We start from the raw sequence: 23761 nt of genomic DNA, 5'->3' as shown, positions 1-23761 counted from the left end.
TCAGAGTTTGCCTGGATGAGAGGTAAGGTAAGGTAAGTTACTGGCCTACAAGTACCATGGAGTGTTAGTTTCCTTCAAAGGACAACTGCCCCACTGCATCAAAATATGTGCATTTCGGCCAAACTTACTTGGGAATTGGTACCCGAATTAGCGTCCCTTCCACTTCTGGGTTCAGATTCATTCCACTTTCTCTTATAGCCTTGATAGCTGCAGCTGTACACTGAAAACCAGATCAAAAGGTAAACAGAATTAGTAAATAATTATTACCAGATGCAAGCCCTCTGTCGATAACTGGCAACCCATCTTGGCAGAACATGGAAACATTTAGTTCTGTTACCAGTAAGATCAGGAAGTTACATTGGTGTAGAGTGCTTTGATCAAGCTGAATAGCAAACTATGTCCACTCCTGGTACCAGTGTACTGCGGGAGGAAAAAAGCAAAGAGAAGGAAAAAATAAAAAGAAAACAGCTCTGCTTCTTTGAAAAGATTTCAATGGTTTGAGGCAACACAGATCAAAACCACAATAAATCCTCAAGGGAGGGGGGCTGGTCTGTGCAAAGATTGGTGTAAAGACAGATGAAAGATTTTATACATTAAAAATTCCAGTTGACATTTTACACTCAAAATATACCAGTGCCGATTTGGAATGAGTAAATAAATTTAACTCATTCGCATCTACACTCACTTATGTTTTGGAATGAGCAATGAGTCTCTGCTGGTGTGTGCTCCAGGAAAGACAGTATGGCGTACTAGTTAAAAGCATGGGCTTTGGAGTCAGAAAGATCTTGGTTCAAACCCTGGGTCTGCTAACCACGTGACCCTGGGCAACAAGCTTGAATTCTCAGAGCCTCTACTTCGTAATCTGAGACCACATGGTACCTCAGAGAGGATTAAATGAGATAACACGAGCAATGCTGTTGTTCTGTGCCTGGCACACAGTAACAACCAGGAAAGGAGCATTACTATGTAAATTTCTTATATAAAGGTAAGAACACACAAACCCCCAAAACGAGGCTAAGTTGCAGTCATCGCTTAGCTGATACACTGCTGTCCTGTCTGACATCCTCCAGGGTCTTCTCTGACACAGTCTTGCTCTCCAATGTGCCAGGCAGCACACTGTACATTGATTTCCCAAAGTGCCTCACCTCACTTCAAGCAACATTATAACCACACCTGGTATACAATCCTAAAGGATGAAAGAAAGCAGTGTGGAAGAGGGAAACTTTCATTGGCACAACAATGTGGAATTCATAAAACAAGGCCTCTGACATTTTCAAAAGAATTTTAGGTTTGACCAGAGCCAATCCACATCACTTGGAGTCACAGGGCCAATTCTTGGCCTTGAGTTCCTCCCTAGACTTTCTGGTTTAAATGAATGAGGTTTGTTGCACGTGTATTTTACTTTTCCAGGTTTTGTCTTGTTTTTTGAGGGAGTGCCTAAAAAGTTTATCCATTTCATTTTTAAATGACCTTAATTCTACAAGGACATGACGTGTTACCATTCGTCTGCACACTCACACATGCAGACAAATCATCACCTTGGGAGGCTGTAGACAGAATTTAACAGTGTGGCCACTGCTTAAAATAGTGAATTCCTAAAATGGTACCTCTGACCACAGACTACTGGAGCTGGAAGGGATCTCTGACATAACCAAGTACAGGCCCTTCCTTATGTATACAGGGACCTTTGGATAAGGTCACATCCCTAAGTACAGACATGGTCTTCCTTGAGAGCCAAGAGCAGTGGAGTGAGGACCTCACCCATCATGCTTCCAGTTACTGGCAGAGTTAAGACGAGACTCTAGGCTCCTCAACTCTCCATCCAATGATGTTACTTTGTCTATATTTTCTTCCAGATCCCCTAGCTCAAAGTATTCGGGAATTGTGGCACATGGGATTTGATTTTTTTTTAAATAGCCAAAAATAATTTGGAATTAAGTCTGGTGTATAAAGGGTAAGGCCAAGGTAAATAAAAGAGCTGGATAAAGAAATGAAATTTTCCTCTGCAAAAGAACTGCCTTCTTCTTTAATAAAATGAAATGCAGATTTCTAAAGAATCTCCAGTTTGAAGGGGTGGCCTGATCTCAGGTCTCCCAGTCCTCCTCTTCTGAAGCTTCTCACTGAATCACTGATAAACTCGCTGCTCACCATACCTCCCTTTCCCAGTCTGGCCCAACTCTTTCCATATAATCCTCCCCTGTAGGCACAGGAGCAGCTACTGCTGCTACCAAGCTGGGAAGGAACTACGCCTTGATATTTACATCTTTCCCGTACAAGGCTCAGTGCCGGGCACACGGTAAGAGCTCAGTAAAAGCCTGCTGAATGACTATATTAATGAACTGGCTCAGATCTGTTAGAAAAACTCATCTCCTTGCTCTACTTCATGTACATAATTCCAAAAACTTATTTTATACTTTACTTTTTCAGTGTTCTTTCATATGCAGAAAAAATGCAAATCAAGAGAGGTTTCATTCTGCAAAGAAACCTACTAAAAAAGGTAGTTCTTCTAAAATATTCTAAATAAGTATATTTTCGTTTGATATGGTAGGATGCAGAAATTCAGGGAATTAGTCATTTTCCCAACATGACTTCTGAACTACTCATGGTTCAGCCACAAGGCACATATTTCTATCAATTTCTTTCTCTTAACTTAGCCTTTATCCTCTCACTGAGGTATGCTCACCAGTACCCCAGAGCAAATCGCTGTTCTCAAACGGCAACACTGACCAACTGGCTGTGGCTGCTGGGAGTACTGCATTGAGAAAGATCATAGACTCCATCTGGGGGCAGGCAGGAAAAAGTGCTGTGATCAATTAGCAATGTCTGCTATTGCTATTCTTTAGCTAATCTACGCTAAAGGACAAAACACGGTAAAACTTTTGTAGATAAGTGAACAAGCCCTTGGCAATTTGGGTTTAAGTCCACTTTGTTAGGGCCATTTTAATTACCGGCCTTCCATTTTCTTTATATCCCAGTGAGTCCCTAGAATGTAAGATCTATGAAAGGAGAGACCCTATCTGTCTTAATCATCAATGAAGTCCAGCACCTTAAATAAAAACCAGTAACTTGCAGGGATTCAAAAAAATATCTGTTGAGGGGCCAGCCCGGTAGCATAGTGGTTAAGTTCGTATGCTCCACTTCGGTGGCCCGGGTTTGCAGGTTTGGATCCCGGGCGCAGACCTACGCATCGCTTATCAAGCCATGCTGTGGCAGCATCCCATATATAAAGTAGAGGAAGATGGGCACAGATGTTAGCCCAGGGCCAAGCTTCCTCAGCAAAAAGAGGAGGATTGGCAACAGATGTTAGCTCAGGGCTGATCTTCCTCACCAAAAAATATATATATATACCTATTTGTGGAATTAATGAAGGAATGGTAAAAGGAGCACAGGCTTTAGTGTCAAATAGACCTACGTTCAAATCTTGGCTTTATCACCACAGTGTGAACCTGGGAGAGAAATTTTACTTCTCTGATCCTCAGTTTCCTCATCTATAAAATGGAATAAATAATGCTGAATTTTAGAGTACCTGTGTCGCTCACATGAAACAAAACATGAGAAAGTAGCCTGGCAACAGTAGACACTCAACACACATTAGCTTTCTCTCTTCCACAAGAGCAATAATGGAGCCTGTAGAATTTCTTTTTCCATTTGCCTTGTTCAAATCATGCTGTGGTTTTTACTCCCTTCTTTTCTTTCCCATCATTAACTCTAGCTGCAGGCAAGTTTATGGAAGGCAGCAACTGTGTGTATCATTTATCAAGCAGGACACATGTTAAACAAATGCAACACAGTTTTCTGTCTTCAATGCATTTGAAAAGATTATGCATGTAAATCTGCATCATGTCACTACAGCATGACACAGAAATGCTCAGGTTTGGAAAGAAAGCCAACCACATATGAAACAGAAAGGAATTACATAAACACAGAGAGGATTAGCTCAGCATTTTGAAGCTATGAACCTGGGTACTCTATGGACAGCTTCTAAACTGGAGGAAGGAAATGTTTAGTTAGAGCTCTTTGTTTAATATATACACCAGATGAGATAAAGGAATTCAAAAGACAATGTAACTCACACTTCCTCACTCTGTCCTTGTAAGGAACCTCTCTACTGAGATGCTTGTAAAGGTTTTTTCAAAAACTCACAGAATTTCAACTTGCAGAAATGGCAAAGATGCTTTAGTTGAAAAATGAAGATATACTCCAACTTCCTAAGAAAAAATTAAGCTGTTAATACCTCCTCCTGCCTCATAAGATGCTCTGGTGGCCAATCAGGTGCTTCTTCTGTGAATGCCGTTTGCTATTTAATAACAGAAGTGGCTGGCTCTGAAAAGCAATCTGCCTGATGAGGCCTTCAAGCTGTGTAATTAGGAGGCTATTCCCTAAATTGGCCCGCAGTGCCTGTGGGATTAGATGAATAAGGTGGAGAGGTCTCAGCGGTTCACAGGGAGCCAGAAAGGGAAAGAGTTGACAATTCCCTTTTCGTCTGTTTCTCTGCTCCTCAGTAACACCAGGAATGAGTGCCTTCCTTCTATCAACCTAATGACAGGTATTCATCCTTTTGAGGAAAATTTACTCAGTGCTCCCATGTGCCAGCCACTGTTAGGTGCTGGACACAATGAACAAGTTAGAATGATCCCTACAGTCCAAGCTTACAATCCAGTGAAAGTGAGATGTAAAATAAAGATGTAAATAAATGTATAACTATTAACGATAAGTGCAATGAAGAAAAAGAACCGTGCTGTATAAGAAAGGTTAGTGTGGAGGAACAACTGAGATTGGGCAGATTAGAGAAGGCTTCCCTGAGAAAGTCACATTTAAGCTGTGATCCAAAATATGAGTAGCAATTAGCCAGGCAAGAGTGTTTCAAGCAAAGGGACGAGCATATGCAAAGGCTTTGAGGATGCAAACGGTGCCGGGTGTTTGAGGAACTGAAAGACCAGCGTGGCTAAAGCAGTGTGCAAGGACGACAGTGGCACAAGACTGGACAAGTTACAGAGACAGGCAGGGGCCATATGCAACGCCTTCTAGGCCACAATAATCTTTTTCTTAAAGATTATTTGAAGCCACTGATAAATTTAAAGCACGGGAATGACATGATTCAGTATATATTTTTAAAAGTTCACTCTGGCTGCAGTATGGAGAATGAAACGGGGGAGTGGTGAGGCATAGCCCTCCGCAAGTGTGCCCGGCACATTAGCTACAAGAGCCCTCTAATTTGAAACAGTTTCTTCATAGCAAAGGCTTTCCCTTACTCATATCTCTAAACCAGTTTGTCATCCAGCAGATTCAACTTTGATCTATGTATTTGGGATAGAACTACTGAAACAGACAATCGGAATAGGAAAGGACTTCAGATTCCTTCACCTCATACTAACAGATGAGAAAATGGACGTCAAAGAGCCCATTGGCAGTAGAGACGAGACCAGATTCCAGGTCCTCAAGGACTCCTAATCCAGGTCAATCCCAACTGGACCAATAAGGAAAAGCCCATTTATCTTCCACAACTAGACTTGAAATCATAGTCTCCAGGCTGCAATGATCTAATGCAACCCACCTTCCAGCCTTGGAGGCACTGTGCTCTGTGAATATTCTGCAACGGTCAGTTCAGTTTGAAAGGAACAGGAATTCTTGGAGGGTCTGTTCCAAATACTAATGCAGAGGTCACAAACTCGTGGCCCACAGGCCAAATATGGCCCATTAATACACTTTGTCTCACAGTCTTAAAAAAAAAAGTGAATTAGTTATCAATATTTAACAAAGATCTTACATAAAAATGTGGATTACTGGCTTCTTCTGGAAACAAAAATCATTACCTGGTAACAGTGATTACCAAGCCTACATTTCTCCCTGGCAATGATCAGCAGGAGCTGGGCGGAGGCTGCTCCCTTCAGACAGGGCACAGGCTCTCCAGTTTACCACAGCCCCCTCCACACTGGCCAAGCGCCAATCACTGCATTGCCACAATTATTCTTCTTAGATGGGGCCTGTTTCAGTATTCAAATTACTTGCCTGACCTCTACAGGAATTTAGAAACAGGAAGAGAGCTTTTCCTTATCCTTAAGTTCCCTTTACCATGCCTTCTCTCTTGTTACATCCCAAGCTGGAGGGAATACTTCCTCCTGACTTGACCCAGCCTCCTCCATCCCAAAAGAGACCATGGAGAGGGACCCTTTCAGCAAGGCCACCTTACCTCTGGGAAGCTGGCCATATTCACCAAAATCAGCTGTGGCGACTTCATGGAGATCTGGCCAATCTGGTTTAGAGCAAGCTTCCCATCAGCAGTTACCACAGTGATATGATCAAGGGATCCTAAAAGAAAAATTATAGGGTCTTAAGAATTCAGAAGGACCTTAGTTGCCCCACATCTAAATCCCTCTCTAATTCAGATTCAACTAATATTTAGGGATCCCTTATCAGCGTGGCAAAACTGTTGAAGGGGCTTTCACAGGAGCAGAAGAGCTGTGAAATGCTGACAGAACTAGGTTGGAATTCCTCACCAGCAATTAGGGTGGCTTTGCAGGGGCCTGAGGGGTTTCCTGCGACACAGGACTTTTAGAGCTAAAACTAGAAAGAGTTGATCACCCCTCCAGCAACTTTGCCATTTACTAACTATGAAACCTCAGGCAAGTTACTTATCTTCTCTGTACCTTGGTTTCCAACACAGTCAAAAAATAACTACCTTATAGGATTTGAGTCAGGATTACGGCTAAATATAAACAACCAAGAATACAAGAGGCACCAAAAAATAAGCATTAAAAAAGTACCTCTTATGGGTGGAGGGATGCATTTATATGGTGACTGACAAACAATAATGTACAACAAAAATTTCACAATAAAAAAAAAGTACCTCTTATTAGCACTTTTAGTTCTTACAACTACTCTGTAACATTTCTATTACTATCTCCACTTTACACATGACAAAACGAGACTTGGGGAGGTTTAATGGACCAAGATCATAGAGGTAACAAAAGGAAAAACAATCAAGAGCCAGGTCCCAAACTCAGGTGTGCTTAATTCTGATTCCAATCAAGCCTCTTCCCCACACACCAGTGGAACTCAAATTTGACTGTGCGTCCAATCACCAGGGAGCTCTTTAATTTAGATTCCTGGACCCCACCCCCAGAGCTCCTGATTCTGTAGGGGCTTGGGAGCCTGCAATTTTTTTTAAGATCACCACGATTCTGACACGCAACCTAGTTTAGAACCATTCCCTAATATCACCTTGATTCTGGCATGTAGATCCCTTTTAGAAAGAAAAAACAAACAAAAACACCAACTATTAACATTTCATTGTTATCCTGGATAGGATCTCCATCCATATCTGAATTCTGGAAAACCCGGGGCAAAATTTTCAGCAACCCAAGAAGGCAAGCAAATAAAGCTACAGTTACAGATGGAAAGGGGGCATTACTCCAACTCCTCGTCTTCCTATGCAAATGAGAACTAGAAGAAAAACCTTATCATTCACAGTAGGAACCACTCCTGGCTGGCTCAAACTTAGACACAAAGAGAAAGTGGTGGGGAGTGGGTCTTTGACACAAATTGGGAGTTTTCTGGGCAAACTAATGGTAGAATAATGCAGTATCATACTATGGCCCAAAGATCCGATTTGAAGTACTCAACCAGAGTCAATGTCATCACAAGACAGAAAGTTGTCAATACCACTGGCTTCAATCTGGAAAAGTCCAGGAGATATAATGGTAAAAGTCTCCATGATTCTGAAGACCACTGACCTGCGTTCAAATACCAACTCTGCCACCTCCTGATTGTGCAACACTGGGCAGAGCCCTTCAACCTTTTGGGCGTCTATTTCCTGATCTCTAAATGAGGCATAAAAATCGTGCTGATCTCATAGGGTTGTTATGAGAATTAAATGAAACGGTTTATGGAAAGCACTTATGACTGTGTCCTGGCATATACAAGTGCCCAATAAATGTTAACTATTATTATTACTTCTTGACTTTCTCCTATGTTTTAACCAAACTCACTTACTTAGAGTTTCTCTAATACAGTCTCTTCTTTCTTGCCTCAGGACCCTTAGCATATCTTTCTTTCTATTGAGAACACCCTCCTTTGCGCAAATAACTCCCGCTCATTCTTTAACACTCAGCTATAATTGCATCTAATCTCAGAAATCTTGTCTGATCTCCTAGGCTGGATTACAAACCCCCTTATGAGCTCCCAAGCGTCCTATGCACATTTCTGTAATAATGATGATACCCAATATTTGTTGAACTCTTCCTATGAGCAAGACATTGTGCTAAATGCTTTCCATAATTTATTTGCTTTCATTATCACATTAACCCTATGAGATAGTTCCACCATTTCACCTATGAGGAAACTGAGGTACAGAAAGTAACTTGCCCAAGGTCACAAGAGCTCTTAATAATGGAGCCAGAATCTACACCCAGATCTGACCAATTCCAAAGCCATGGTCTTCACCACTCTGCTTTGCTACATGGTTTTATACATGTTGCTTTCATTGTCTGTCCCTTCACATTAGGCTCTAGGTTCTTGGACAGTGGGGACAACGTCTCTTCCCTATCTACAGCACCTATTAATCAGCACAGAATAAGTGCTCAGTAATGCTGTGCTGAATAAATGAATGTATGTATGTATGGATGAAGAAGAGGATAAGAACAAACAAATGAATAAACTCGCATCTCAGACAACTATTAAAAGTAATCAACCATCTTGGAGATAGAAATTGCTAGTAGACAGATGGAGGTGTAAGAGGAAAAGTGCCTGCTGGTTCACATAGTACTGAAAGATGATATGGAAGAATCTGGCAAAAAAAAGACTGGCTGAGTTCAGCCTGTTTCACCCAGTTTCTTCATCGCCTCCGTTCTACATAGAACATTACACAAACACAACCCAGAAGAGAAAGAAGCAAAGAAGAAATACCAATGGGAGGCCTTCTGAAAATGGATCTTAATTCAGCCTTCCTGATTTGTTATAAGATCCTTTGCCACAGAAGTCCCAACATGGGTTTTTCAGTATGCAATTGTGGTGGTTCCCATTCCCCAAATCCATATCGACATAATGCATCAAATCCTTTCCCCTCAATCTGTCCCCAGCGAGAATCTCCCTCAGCCTCATTCCTGCCCCGCATTTTCTCAGAGGTTAACATTTAACAAATTACACTCCCAACCTCTTTCCAGACCCATCATCTTTTTAAGTTCAACAAGAGTGGAGCTTGCTGGCTAATTTTAAGTATCACATTTCTCCCTGAGCTCCTCTCAAACTGTGCTCTGGTTTCGGCTGCAGAATGTTAACAGGCCAGAAAGCACAGGGGAGACAAAGCACTTTATCAGTTTCATACCTAAAATAATAAGCAAGTTTAAAATAAACAGTTGGGAGAGATTGAATGGCACACTCTACTGTCAGCAAAGGCAGAAATGCCCCAGTCTAAAGGTTGACAAATGACGGAATGGTCTCCTGGTTTCACACTGGATCTCGTTTCTGAACTCAGTATGTTTCTGCTCGTGTTTATAAATGCAGCTGTATATTTTTCACTTGGTTTGCTTAAGAACAAGTTCATGAAATATTTTCTAGTTTCCTTATGAGCTATCCCAACCAAGATGTGAGTGGGAACAGTCCGAGCTCCCACAGATACCTTTAGAGGGGATCCCAGGCTTGACTCTAGGATGACGACAATTTCCAAAAGGCCACTTTAATAGCAATTGGATTTTTCCTGCCTGCCTGCACCATTAGCTGACAACTCACTTCTTCCATCACATCTGCAAACAGTTCTCCTAGACAGTTCTGACATTTCCCACTTAGAAAAGCCACTTTCAGGAAGTTATTAACCCAAACGGAATCTTCCTGGTCAAGCCCAGGGGTACAGAAATGCCTCAGGTGGGCAGGTTTGCAGCCACTTGGTTTCCAGTAATGGATAACAATGGCCAAATACGACAAATTGGAAAAATCAGACCAAAGATGACAGTTACTGTGAGACTAAATACCTGGAAGTGTTTATAGTATAGTCATAATAAAACTCTCATTTTTTGAGAGTATAATTCCACAAGAGCAAAAACCATGCCTGTTTTTGTTCACCACTGTGTACTAGCACAATACCTAGCTCATAGTAGGCAAATATTTGCTGAATGGATAAATAAATGTTGTGAAGTATGTGCCAGGCACTGAGCTAGAACCATTACATATGTTACCTCACTTATTTTAATACCCATCCCCAAGCCATAAGGTAGGAAGTAGACATAGAAACTGAGGACCAGAAAAGTAAAGTGACAGCCCATGGTCATCAGTTAGTAAGTGACAAAGCTGGGACTAAAACCCAACTCTGCCAAAGCCATGCTTTTCCCACTTCCCCTCTCCAAAACACTGGTTCAGTCACTAACCTGGTGAGGTCCTGATATTGACAGTCTTATTGAAATTATCCTTCAGTGCTTCCACCACAGACTTCATTTCTTCATCCACCTCTTCCAAGCTGATTATATCCTCAACCAAGGCAGTGTTAAGATTCACTCTAGTTTGGGACTGTCCTTTCCCTTTGGCTAGAAAGTCAACATTCAATGAATAAAAAAATAGCAGCATAAACAGAGATAATGAACAATTAGTGAAGAAGTACCTACTATGTGCAGGGGAAAATGCCAAGCACTGGAAAATTATAGAACATTATCACTGCCCTAAAAAAGAATCTACATTTACTGAGTGTCAACTAGGTACCCACTATTGTGCTAAACACTTTCTCAGATATTAGTGAAGGCACAGGCTTTATAATGAGACACCCCAGGTGAAAATCCTGGCTATGATGCATACCAGTTTTATGACCTGAGGCAGGTTACTCTACTTTTCCGAGTATCAGGTTCCTTACCCGTAAAACAGGGATAATATCTGTGTGGCCAAGTTGCTACAAGAATACTAATTAAGTAATTCACATACCTAAAAGAGCACTATCCACATGGCAGGCACTCCGTAAGTGAATTACTTACTTATTTTTTAGAAAAAATAAACAGGAGATGAGAAAGGTAAAGTGACCTGTTTAATGTCACAAGGTTATGAAATAGTAAAGCCAAGATTTGGTCCCAGATCTGCCTAATTTTAAATCCATGAACTTTCCGTTAGATGGTATCCATAAAATCTAATCGGAGACATAGGAAATAAATTAATTCATTTTAAAATGAATACTAAGACAAGGATGTGCAATGTATCGGATGGCTGGTACAGACAAAAGGGACAACAGTAATTTAGAAACATTAACCACCACCCAATGGTAGCAACAAGGGCTTATATTTTAGAAAATCAATAGCACTGAGAGTGGAATGAAGTTCTATTTTATGTCTAAACCACCATGATGATTTTTCATATACATTCTATAATGTATATAGATCACTCCCACAAGTAATACAAATATTCTTGCATTTCTTTATGGGGAGGAGAAAAAGAATAAAAATATTTAAGTAATGTTATCCTATATTTGTTTATTTATTCAACAAACATTTATCGAGATTCAGTCACACACATTTTATTGAACATCTACAGTAAGAAGATCCTGTGTTATTCGTATAGCATATTATAATTTGCAAGGCAATTTCAAGTACATTCTTCTAATAGACATTCAAAGTACCTCTCTGAGGTAGGAAGAACAGAGATTATTATTGTCCCCACTGTACAGATGAGAAACCTGAGGCACAAGCCATTTAAATGTTTTGCCCAATGTAACCAACCAGTAAGCAGCAGAATAATTTTTTTAAAAACATTTATTTGCTTGTGTCACCATCATGCTTGAAACCTCATTGCTCTTAAGTTAACAGGCTAATGGCTGAGAATTTTCAGAACTGATCAAAAATGTGAATCTTCAGATTCAGAAACACTAGTACCAAACAGAATAAAAGGAAATACATACTTAGAAATCTTGTGAAGGCAGAAAATCAAGGACAAAGAGATCTTGAAAACAGCCAAAAATTATCCATAAAGGATCAAAATTTAGAATAACACTATACTTTCCAAGAGGAAGAACTGGAGCTAGAAACAATGGAAATTACACCTGCAACTTTAGATTTTTTTAAACCAAGTATGCATGTTAAAAATTTTACTTTATGCTCATCAATATTAGAATGGATAAATAGTGGTATTTGTGGATGAAATATTATACAGCCATGGGAAAGAAAAATCTACAACTACACAGAAGAATTTACATGAACCTCACAAACATAATTTTCAGCAAAGAGACAGACACAAGAATACAGACTGTAAAATACAAAAGCCAGATACAAGAATATATACTGAGGTACAACGGACAAAACTAATTCATGCCATGAGAGGTCAGAATAGTTACCTGCAAGGGGTAGAACGTGGTAAGTTATTACAAGGGGGCATAAAAAGGACTTTTGACATGCTGGGAATGTTCTGGTTTTTGATCTGGGTGCTGATAACAAAAGTATTTTCAGTTTGTGAAAATTATCAAGCTGTTGTCTTGTGACAGCTGCATTTTTCTATAAGTGCTTTTTTATTTCCATAAAAAGATAAAAAAGAAATTGAGAGTAACCACCAAAACAATAAAAAACAGAAAGTATAACTTCCAAATCAGCAGGGATGAAAAAAAAGGAACAAAGAAAATTGATTAATCCAATAGAAAGGAGGAAAGAAGAAAAAACAAACAAAATTGCAATAAAGAGAAAGTGCAAAATAAAATGACAGAAATACAAAAACTCAGTAATCACAATAAATATAAACAGAACAAAAAGACCAGTTAAAAGTTAGAGATTCTCAGTAAGAATTTTTTTTCTTTTGGTGAGGAAGAATTTTGCTCTGAGCTAACATCTGTTGCCAATCTTCCTGTTTTTTTTTCACTTGAGGAAGATTAGCCCTGAACTAACATCTGTGCCAATCTTCCTCTATTTTGTATGTGGGTCGCTGCCAAAGCACAGTTTGACAAGTAGTATAGGTCCGTGACCGGGATCTGAACTTGCGAACCAGGGCCACCACAGCGGAATGCGCTGGACTTAACCACTATGCCATGCGGCTGGCCCCAGTGTTTTTTTAATCTAGTCATACGCAATACATACAAGAGGTTTTACAAAAACATAAGATCACAAAACTTTTAATGTATAGGAATGGAAAAATTATAACCCTGGCAAGTATTAACCAAAAGAAGGCTGGTGTAGACAAAACAGATTTTAAGACAAAATGCATTATTAGAAATAATGAGGGGGCCGGCCTGGCGGCACAAGCAGTTAGGTGCACGCGCTTTGCTTCGGTGGTCCAGAGTTCGCAGGTTTGGATACTGGATGCACACCGATGCACCGCTTGTGAAGCCATGCTGTGGTGGCGTCCCATATGAAGTAGAGGAAGATGGGCACAGATGTTAGCTCAGGGCCAATCTTCCTCGGCAAAAAAGAGGAGGGTCAGCATCGGATGTTAGCTCAGGGCTGATCTCCCTCACAAAAAAAAAAAAGAAAAGAAATAATGAGGACCACTTCATAATGATAATAGAAACAACTCACTAAAATGATTTGAGCTTAAATATACTCAATAACACAGCCTCACAATAAAAAGGAGAAACTAATGAATCTACAATCATACTAGCAGATTTTATTATACCTTTCTCAATAACTGATAAATTGAAGAAATTTAAAAAAATAGAAAATTTGATCAACACAATTACCCAATTTGATCTAATGATTATATATAGAACCATGCACCCAACAATAAAAGAATACCCATTCTTTTCAAGCACTCTTGGACCTTTATACAAAATGACCATGTTCTATCCCAAAAGCAAATCTTAACAAATATCAAAGAATCTATATATAGAACACATTCTTTGACCGTAGCGAGATTAAGCTAACTCTCCAAAAAACATATGTTTGAAAAATTTTAAACACTTCAAAATAACTCATAAACTAAACAAAAACACATCATAGAAATTTAAAAATATTTAGAAATGACAATAATAAAAATACTATATAGCAAAAACTTATAGGAAGCATGTAAAGCTGTACTTAGAAATTTACAACTTTAAATGCGTATAAGAAAAGGACAAAGGCTGAAAGTAACTGTCCAGCTCAAAGGATAGAAAAAGAACAAGGACATAGGAGAAAGTAAATAAAGAGCAGAAATCAATAAAATCTAAAAAAGAGACCAACAAAATTAAAAGCTCTTTTTAAAAGGCTTATAAAATTGACAAACTTCTGTGAAGAATAACTGAGAATAAAAATAGACACAAATAAATAATATCAAGAAAGAAAAAGGGGACACATCAAAACAGTAGAGATTTTAATACTCCTAAGAGACTATTACGGACAACTATATGTCAACAACTTCGAAAACTTAGAAAAAATGAAAAATTTCCTAAAAACATAATTTACTAAAACTAACTCAAGAAAAAAGAAAAAATCTAAGCAGCCTCATAATTATTAAAGAAATTGAATCTATGATTTAAAGTCTACCCACACACATGCACATGCACGCACACAAATACCAGGTCCAGATGATTTTACAGGCAAGTCCTACCAATCACGCAAGGAAGTGATAATCCCGATTTTATACAGACCATCCTAATAAGACAGACAGGAAGAGAGAGAGAGAGAGATGAACTCCCCAACTCACATTATGAGACTAATATAGTCTTGATACAAAAACCAGACAAGGATAATACTAGAAAGCTATGCCTATCAATATCAGAAAGTTATATTAAGGCTAAGCTCACATACCAATATAGACTCAAAAACCCTAAATTAATATTAACAAACCAAGTCTAGCAATGTATATACAGATTATGTATCAAGTAATGTATATACAGATTACATATCAAGAGCAAATAGGGCTTTACCAAGAATGCAAAAGTAGTTTAACATCAGAAAAAGCTATTGATGTTGAGTCACCAAACTAACAGATTAAAAGATTAAAAAAAAAATGATCATCTCAATAAATGCAGTGAGTATTTGATAAAAATTTAATACCCATTCAAAATAAAAACTCTTAGTAAAATAGGGATAGAAGATCTTTGCTTTAAAGAGATACTACTGAAAAATAAAGCAAGAGAATTCTTGATGTTAACGTATAAGAAGTGCTCCTTATAAAGTCAGGAATAAAACAAAGATGTCTACTATCATCAATCACATTTATTCAAATTATCTTAGATTTCCTCAACAACGCAGTTAGAAAGAAACAGAGAAGAATAAAAGGTATATAGATTGGAAAGGAAAAAACAAAGCTGTCATTATTTATAGGTATTATAATTATCAACCTAGGAAACCCAAAAGAATATACAAACAATACATCTAATAAAAGAATTCAGCAGGTTGCAAGATACAAGATAAAAAGTGTTCCTATTCACGAGCAACAAAATAGAACAAATAATTTTTAAAAAGATATAAACTTGAAAAAATAAATCTTCTATACAATAATACAGTAGAATATATTCATGACCTTAAGGAAGGGGAAAATTTCTTAAATAGAAAACAAAAAACACTATCCATAAAGGAAAAGATTGATAAATTGGACTACATTAAAATTAAGAACTTCTGTTCATCAAAAAAACCAATGAAAGTGTGAAAAGGCAAGCATATTAGCAATACATACATATGACAGAAGTCTTGTCTTTAGAATACATAAAAACTGCTACCAATCAATTTTTTAAATGGGCAAAAGACTGGAAAGTAGATATCCAAATAGCCAATAAACAAATGAAAAGGAGCTCACCATCATTATTCATCGAGGGAATACAAATTAAAACCACAGTGAGATATAACTGCACACCCATCAGAATGGCTAGAATTAAAAAGACTGCTATACCAAGGGTCCACGAGTACATGGAGCAAACAGAAAGCTAAAACACTTGTGGGAGGAGTGTAACCTCGCATGCCATCTTGGAGAACTGTATGTACTGAAACTGAATACACGCACACAATCCCTCCTCTTCATAAACACATACATCCTTACATGTACGGCTTTATTTCTGAGCTCTCGATTTTGTTGAACTACTCTCTCCCTGCACTATATCCTTTATTGCCTGAATCACTGCCATAAAGTCTTGAATCTAGTGGTACAAATCTTTCCCCTCACCACACGCACACTTTTTCTTCTTGTTGGCCTTTTGCTCTTCTATATGAAAACTCATGCCCCAGAATGTTCAAAGCAAGCATTATTTATTTGAGCTCAAAACTGGAGGCAACCCAAATGTCCATCAACTGTAGAAAGCACACAGAAATTGTGGTATATGTATTCACTAGAATACTACAAAGAAATAAAAATGCACGAACAACTACTACATGCAACAACATGGACAAATCTCACAAAAAGATTGTTAGCAAAAGAAGCCAGGCACAAAGTAAACCATACTGAGTTCAAAAAGGGCAAAAACTAATCTATGGGTTAGCTTTGGAAGGGTGACACCGGAAAGGGACACGAGAGAAGCTTCTAGAGTACAAGTGATGCTCTATATTTTGATCTGGGTGATGGTTACGCGGTTGTGTCACTTTGTGAAAATTCACTGAGCCATACACTTACAATTTATGTATGCAATTTTCTATATATACATATCTCTCTCAGAAATTTTACTTTAAAAAACATATCATATACGAAAGTGATAAAAATGATGATATACTCGAGAAATAAACCTGATTAAAGAACTGTGCAAGATCTTTATGGAGGAAACCTGACAATATAACTATAAATTTCATATAGAAGAGCAAAAGACCAGCAAGAAGAAAAAGAAAAATTGTGCACATGGTGAGGGGAAACATTTGTACCACCAGATTCAAGACTTTACGACAGTGATCCAGGCAGCAAGGAATTTAGTGCAGGGAGAGAGAAGTAGTTCCACAAAATCAAGAGCTCAGAAATAAAACCATACATATAAAGAAACATAACATATGACAGAGGAGGGATTACAAATCTGAGAGTAAAAAATGGGCTACTCAATAAGTGGTGCTGACACAACTTATAAAGAAACTTAAAATTAGATTCTCTACCTCACATTATGTTCAGAAATAAATTCCATATGGATTAAAAATCCAAACAGGAAAGTAAAAACCTTTAAAACATTTAGAAGAAAATACAGAATGGCTTTATGACCCTGAAATAGGTAAGGATTTGTTAAATAAGACAGAAAAAAAGGACTGAAAAATATGACTATCTTAAAACTTATGTTCAACAAAAGACACCACAAAGTAAAAAGCACAGTAGATACTTGTAACACATACAATCAACAAAGGCTTAGCATGCCTAATATAGAAAGAATGCAATAAATCTAAAAGAAAAAGTCAAACAACTGACTTTTTAAGGAGGCAGTCAAAGACGACAAAAACTCAAGAGCCAATTGAATATGAAAAGGTGCTGCTCACACGGTGTAGCTAATATCTAGTGCACCAGAAGACTGCAGTGCTGTGGGTATCAGGAGACCTTGGTTTACAGTTCCGCCACTAACTAAAAATGACCGTGGGCAAGTGTCTTATATGTGTACCTCAGTTTCCTCATTTGCAAAATGGTGAGCTCTGTGCTTCTCTAGCTAACTATAAGAATTTCTTCACGGGATAATTATAATTCCTTCAATGGATAATTATAAGGATCAAATTATTAAATGCAAATTTTTTTACAGAATATAAGTCTTCTAAGCAGTAATGCTCTTTCAGCAACTTGTTAATTTTCCTATTAACAGAAAAGGGAAGGTCTGCATGAAACCATAAAAGGAAAGTCAGTGGAAAAAATATTCAGCAGCAGATTTCTAGCATCGTCCTTGGGAGTGGACTCCCCGACCCACCACTGCAAATAGCAGGTCTGCCTGACAATTTTCTGTCACTCATTCATTCATTCAACAAAATTTTTTGATGCACACCACATGTCAGTTCCTGTTAGGTGCTCAACAAGAAAATCACAGACCCTGTCCTCATAGGGCCCAGCATGGAAGACATGTAACAAACAATAATCAATCCTACAATTAATTAATTTATTAATGAGTGCTGTGCTAAGTACGTCAAAGGTAAAATAACAGGGCACACGACTGCATGCAACATGGGACCTGATCCAGTCTAAGAGGTCAGGGAAGGCTTCCCTGAGGAAGTGACATTTAAGCTGGGACCTGTGGTATATCAAAGTCTCATTCTTGGATGACACAAACCATTAAGATCATCCATCTAAATCCACAGCTCTAATACCCCCATACTCAACAACCTTCTGGTTTTAATTTTACTTCCAACACAGATCTTCCTATAAGGAGAAAACATGTTGATCCCTGCCACAAGCAGTCTGGTTTGCTTGGCACTTACACTTCTAATTCTAAATCTGAAAGAAAGAAATTTGGCATTTTCTGAGCCATGGTAACATATGAGGCAGCATGGTAATAAGAGAACAGACCCTAGGTTCTAATACCATCTCTGTCCCTGTCACCTTTTAAGCTAATAAACTGAACTATCTAAAACACCATTCCCTCAAGTGGCAAGGGGAGAAATTCAGTATATCTCTGAGACCCCTTCCAGCTATGATAAATCAAGGGCTAAATATAAGAAAGGGGTGAGGAGGTCATATGTCTCTACCTTTGGCTTTCTTGGTAGCAAAATGACGGATTGGTACAGCTGGATAGGTCACGTATTGCCCATGGTCATTTTGTCTTCCGCTCACTGTCTTCAGCTTAACTTCTGAAACAGGTCTGGTCAAGGCTGTGAGAGAGTTGCAAAAGGCGGGGGGGACCAAGCGGAAGCACCTTAAACCCAACGCCATGACTGAAGACAATCCTTGTGAACATCTACTAAAAAGAATAAGACAAAAAGGAGATGTAAGTAAAACAGACTCTATTACAACTTCAGAAAATTGTGTGTACCACTTATCAAGCAACTTCTATACACTGAGCTATGTGCTAGGCAATTTAAATAAATTATCTCTAATCCCTCTCCCATCAGCCAGACAAGGAAATATGATTAGCTCTGTTTCACAGGACGAAGAAACTGAGGCTCACAGAGATTGAAGTAACTTGCCCACTGTCTGTAAGACTCCAAATCGCCATGCTCTTTCCACTGCACCAAATGCCTTTAGCACACAAGGAAGAGAGTCAAGCAAATGTGCGGCAGCCTAAATCTTTAATGATGCTAATTAAACCCTTATATGAGAAAAGGCACAAAATCATGATGAAGTTATACTATAAAGAGGGAGGGCAGAGCACTGGAAGAGGACTTTAAACTAAATAAGAAAACTATTTCAACAGGCATAAAATGACTGGAAAATTCACACAACAGCATTTAATTAAAATTTTCTTTGGTTCCTTATGCACTGATTACCAATTAGGATACACTTTAATGTGAGTCTGAAGCATGGTTGAGGTTTGAGGTCTTCCATGTCACAGAACTAAAGCTCTGGAAAATGCCACCCTCCTCTGGGTTAACACAAGTTACACATTATACTTCTGGGGTCTTTGACCATGAAAAGAGCAAGAGCCTACAGCTACCTCTGGGATAGAACACAGTCCTAGCTAACTGACAAATGAAGCCCTAATAGCTTCTGCCACACATCTGGCTATTATTCAGCTAAAATTTAAGAATAATTAGCATTAAATACCTGGAACCTACTATCTTTGAAAATTAGTTCCATGTCTCATTAAAAGAAAAAATCCCATCCTAAAATTTCAATGTAGTATAACGGATTGAATAAGAGCATAGGCTTTGCAGGCAGGAAGATTTGGAATCCACTCTCAGCTTCATCACGGACTAAATGCCCCTGAACATCTCTGCACGTTCATTTCCTTAACTGTAAAATGAAGATAACTATACTTATTTCTTAGGGTTGGGAAGAAAAAATGAGTTGATGCAGGTAAAACACTTGGTAGAGTGCCTAGCAAACAGCAGGAGCCTCCAAAAAAGATCTGATAGCTATCACTCTTCCTTTCAAAGACTTCCATGACAGGGGGTCAGGCACATACAGGAATCTTGCATGTCATTACTGTTGTATAAGGTGGCCTAGAGTCAGTCAGAACTGGATGGAAATTTCAACTTTGGGCCATTCACTCCACCTTTCTGGGTATCACTTTCCTCATCTGTAAAATGAGAAAAATAATCCTGATCTAAAAATAAAATGAGATTGTGAATGCATGTAAAACACCTAGCACAGTGCCAGGAATATAGTGCCTGTTTAATAAAAGCCAGCTGTCAGTATCATTATTTTTTAAAAGCAAATGAGTAGCACAAAGGAAAATAATTTCTCCTGATGGAATTTTTAATAGCAAGGGATGCTAGATGTCAATGATCAGTTTATGAAGTCAGTAAAAACAGATCTGGATCAAAAAAATGGAGGAATATTTTTTTCCTCTTTTTTAATTATTATCAATAGCTACTATTAATTGAGGTCAGGCCTGGGCTGCTTGCTTTACTCATATTATGTCATTTAATCCTCTCAATAATGCCACAAGGAAAGTATAATAATCTCCATTTTACCGATATAGAAACTGAGGCTCAAAGAGACAGTCACTGCCCCAGCCATGGAACTAATAGCTCTGCCCTATTTCAGAAAAACTGTTGACAAAAGTTTGGCTCTAAGTGAGGTTTCTATATCTAGGTTTTTGCCTAATATAGACAATGCTTAACCCATACTTATATCCAAATATGGCTGTATAATAATGTGTGGTTTTTTGTTTTTTTTTTAACCTACAGGGTCTCAATCTGGCTGCTTCATTTAGGACAGGTTTCCTGGTGTTCCTGTTGCAGGTCATAATACCAATCCACAAAGCAACAGGAAATCAAAATGGGTTAGAAATAAACAACCTTTGACAGAAAACGCAGCACCCAAAAGCAGACCCAGTACACGTGAACCGGAAGACAACTCTATAAATAAACCACATCGCTGAAGTGTTTAAGGCGTAGATCGTAACTGCACAGCAGTCAGGAAATTTCAAAGTGGAAGTTCAATAAAGGCAGTCCATTGGACCCTTTACCTTAAGGACATGTATATTAACACTCAGTCCAGCAAAGAAGAAGCCAAGTTGAGGAAAGGAACTGTTATGGCAGCCCAAGTATTATCCAACAAAATTAACCCCTACTCAAGAAAAAATGGGGCAGGAAGTATCTGGGCTTTGGATGCAGTCTTGAACTGGAATCTCAGTTCTCCCACTTAGTAGCTGTGTGACCCTGGATAGATCACTTAGCCTCTCTGAGATACAGTTTCCACCACATCTTTATCATGGTGATATTAATGAGCCTTTAAAAAGAAAATTATAGGGCCAGCCGCGTGGCTTAGCGGTTAAGTGCACGCACTCCGCTACTGGCGGCCCGAGTTCGGATCCCGGGCGCACACCGACGCACCGCTTCTCCGGCCATGCTGAGGCGACATCCCACATACAGCAACTAGAAGGATGTGCAACTATGACATACAACTATCTACTGGGGCTTTGGGGAAAAAAAAGGAGGAGGACTGGCAACAGATGTTAGCTTAGAGCTGGTCTTCCTCAGCAAAAAGAGGAGGATTAGCATGGATGTTAGCTCAGGGCTGATCTTCTTCACAAAAAAAAAACCAAAAGAAAAGAAAAGAAAATTATAACAATAATAATGAAACAACAGTTAATACCTATATAGCGATAATTACGTGCCGGAAACAATTCTAAGTGCTATACTGCGTACATTAACTCACTTGAGCCTCATGATAACCCTATGAGATAAGTACTATTATTATAACCATTCTATGGATGAAAAAACAAAGCTAAATAATTTGCCCAAGATTTGATTTCAGGCAATCTAGCTCCAGAGTCTGTGCTCTTAACCACTATACTTCACTGTGTATATAAAACACTCAATACAATTATTGGCATTACTATTCAAACTGTTGAGATATTTTTAAAAACTACTTGAAGCACATATTCTTTTTCCAAACTCGACGTTCTCAAACTTGAATTTTCCTGTTTTTCATAGAAGATTCATTTTAATTTTGGAAAGAATTAGATGAGGATTACAAAGGCATGGCTTATCCATTGTCCCAGCAACCTGTCCCAATCCAGCTGTATACTAGCTTATAATATGTACATTTTTATAACCATGGGTGTGCACACACACAGGCCCTTGTTGTATATATAATACTTTCACATGTATTATCTAATTCCCACAATAACCAGAGTTGTGATTACTACCCACATTCTACAAATAAGCAAACTGATCTTTCATTTCCTTGAATATTCCTCCTGCTCCAGGGTCTGCAAACATTCTGTTGAATCTGCTTGGAATGATTTTCCCCCACCTCTTTCATGAACTACTTCCCATTTTTCTTTCAGATTTCAGCTTGAGCATCAGAGGATGCCTTCCTTGGCCATCTTCTCCAGTGCAACTTCTAGGTCAAATGTCCTGTAGCCCACTTTCATAACACCCTATACTTTTTCATAGCACTTACTTTAACAACATTAGTTAATATTTGTGTAGTTATTTGATCACTGTCCCTTCATAAGACTAGAGGCACTACAAGGACTGTTCTATGGTTCTCTTGTTCACCGTTTGTTCCCAGTGCCTAGCAGTCCCTGAACACAGAAGACACTGAATAAGTGTGATGAATACCTGAATGGAAGTCTAGAAAGATTAAGTCCTTGCCCAAGGTCACAATGCTAGCACCAGAATTGGAATCTAAGCCTCAGAAAGTGGGTCCTGTGCTCTACTTCCCAATACTGCTTCCATTACCTCTTGGTTTGCCAGATTTTCACTTAGAGATAGTAAAACATGTTCTTCTCTAAATTCAGTGCGACAGAAGGGTATTTATACCCTGACTACGCACAGAATCAGGTCCCTGGCTCAGCCAAAGAAGGGATGAGACCCTTTAAAAGGTGGAGACAGAGCTTTTGCCTGAGAGCTAGGAAGACTGGATTCCAATATAGCTATCCCATTACTCCCTGCCAATCATCCTTTTCAGAGTCATAACCACCCTGTATTCAAAAAGCATTTGCAGCAGCTCTACCACTCACTTGTGACTTGTATCAAGTCATTTCTCCTACCTAGGTTTTGTTTCCTCAACTATAAAATGAAGAGTCAGACCAGGTTTTCATTCTTTCCAACTATAAAGCTCTCCAAGATTCTGAGAAATGCAATAGAGTGCGGTGAAAGGAAAAAGGCACCAAACTGAGAGAAGACCTGTGGTTCCAGCACTGCCTAGGTATCCGACCTTAGGTGGATCAAGCTCTCCGGACCTCTATCTCATCTGTAAAATGTAGATGACCATACTATTTCAGGGACACCTGGGCGATCAAGTGAGATAAACGATTTGTAAATAGAGAAGGGCTATTGGCAACTGTTTCGCCACTGCACGGCACGGAGTAGGGCTACAAGTCCAGGCTTTGGAATTTGAGCTCCATCACTTACTAGCCGCATGACCCTGGTCAAGTTATTTCTCTGAGCTTCCGTTTCTTCATCATGGGGGATAATAATACCTACACCCATTGGATTGTTCTGAAAATTAAATGTTCCTGCCAGGTAGTGGGCTACTAAACGGCGGCTACTATTTACTAAGCCCCCTCCCATCCTCGAAGTTCCTAGCTGATGAGACGAGCCCCGCCCCCAACCCGTGAGACTCGCTCTGATACGACAGGTCCCGCCCCCAGCCTTAAAGGTCAAGGCGGACTCGAATGGAACGCGTCGGCGGACAGCGGCCAGGCCCTCTAAGGTCCCCCAGAGTCCCTGAGTAGAGGTCTCTGGCACCCGGACACCACGCGCGCCTCGAGGCCGTGCCGACGCCACTCACCAGCTATCGCCCAGGCTACTAGGAAAAGACTCGTGCGACCGCGGCGACGGCGGCGGCGCGGGCGTCATGACGTCACGGGGCGGCGCGGGCGTCATGACGTCAC

At 39.3% G+C, this 23761-nt stretch overlaps 1 protein-coding gene across 4 annotated transcripts in view; it reads right to left on the bottom strand.

The window, feature by feature from the left end:
- Window positions 1–23723, bottom strand: part of MRRF (mitochondrial ribosome recycling factor) — a 55927-nt gene extending 32204 nt beyond the window's left edge. The window contains exons 1-5 of one of the 4 annotated variants that reach the window (XM_058523942.1): window positions 23659–23723; window positions 18498–18706; window positions 10359–10514; window positions 6191–6309; window positions 129–220 (exon numbers count right to left, since the gene is read on the bottom strand). In XM_058523942.1, coding sequence (XP_058379925.1) covers window positions 129–220; window positions 6191–6309; window positions 10359–10514; window positions 18498–18681 — 551 coding nt within the window. In that variant the 5' untranslated portion in view covers window positions 18682–18706; window positions 23659–23723. Of the gene's footprint in view, window positions 1–128; window positions 221–6190; window positions 6310–10358; window positions 10515–18497; window positions 18710–18916; window positions 18979–23658 lie in introns of those variants that run through there. The other 3 variants (XM_058523941.1, XM_058523944.1, XM_058523943.1) reach the window with 3 other exon arrangements.
- Between the last annotated feature and the right edge of the window lie 38 nt (window positions 23724–23761).

The sequence above is a fragment of the Diceros bicornis genome, chromosome 28, assembly GCF_020826845.1.
Source record: "Diceros bicornis minor isolate mBicDic1 chromosome 28, mDicBic1.mat.cur, whole genome shotgun sequence".
Classification (NCBI taxonomy): domain Eukaryota; kingdom Metazoa; phylum Chordata; class Mammalia; order Perissodactyla; family Rhinocerotidae; genus Diceros; species Diceros bicornis.
This window is presented reverse-complemented; position numbering and strand designations above follow the sequence as displayed.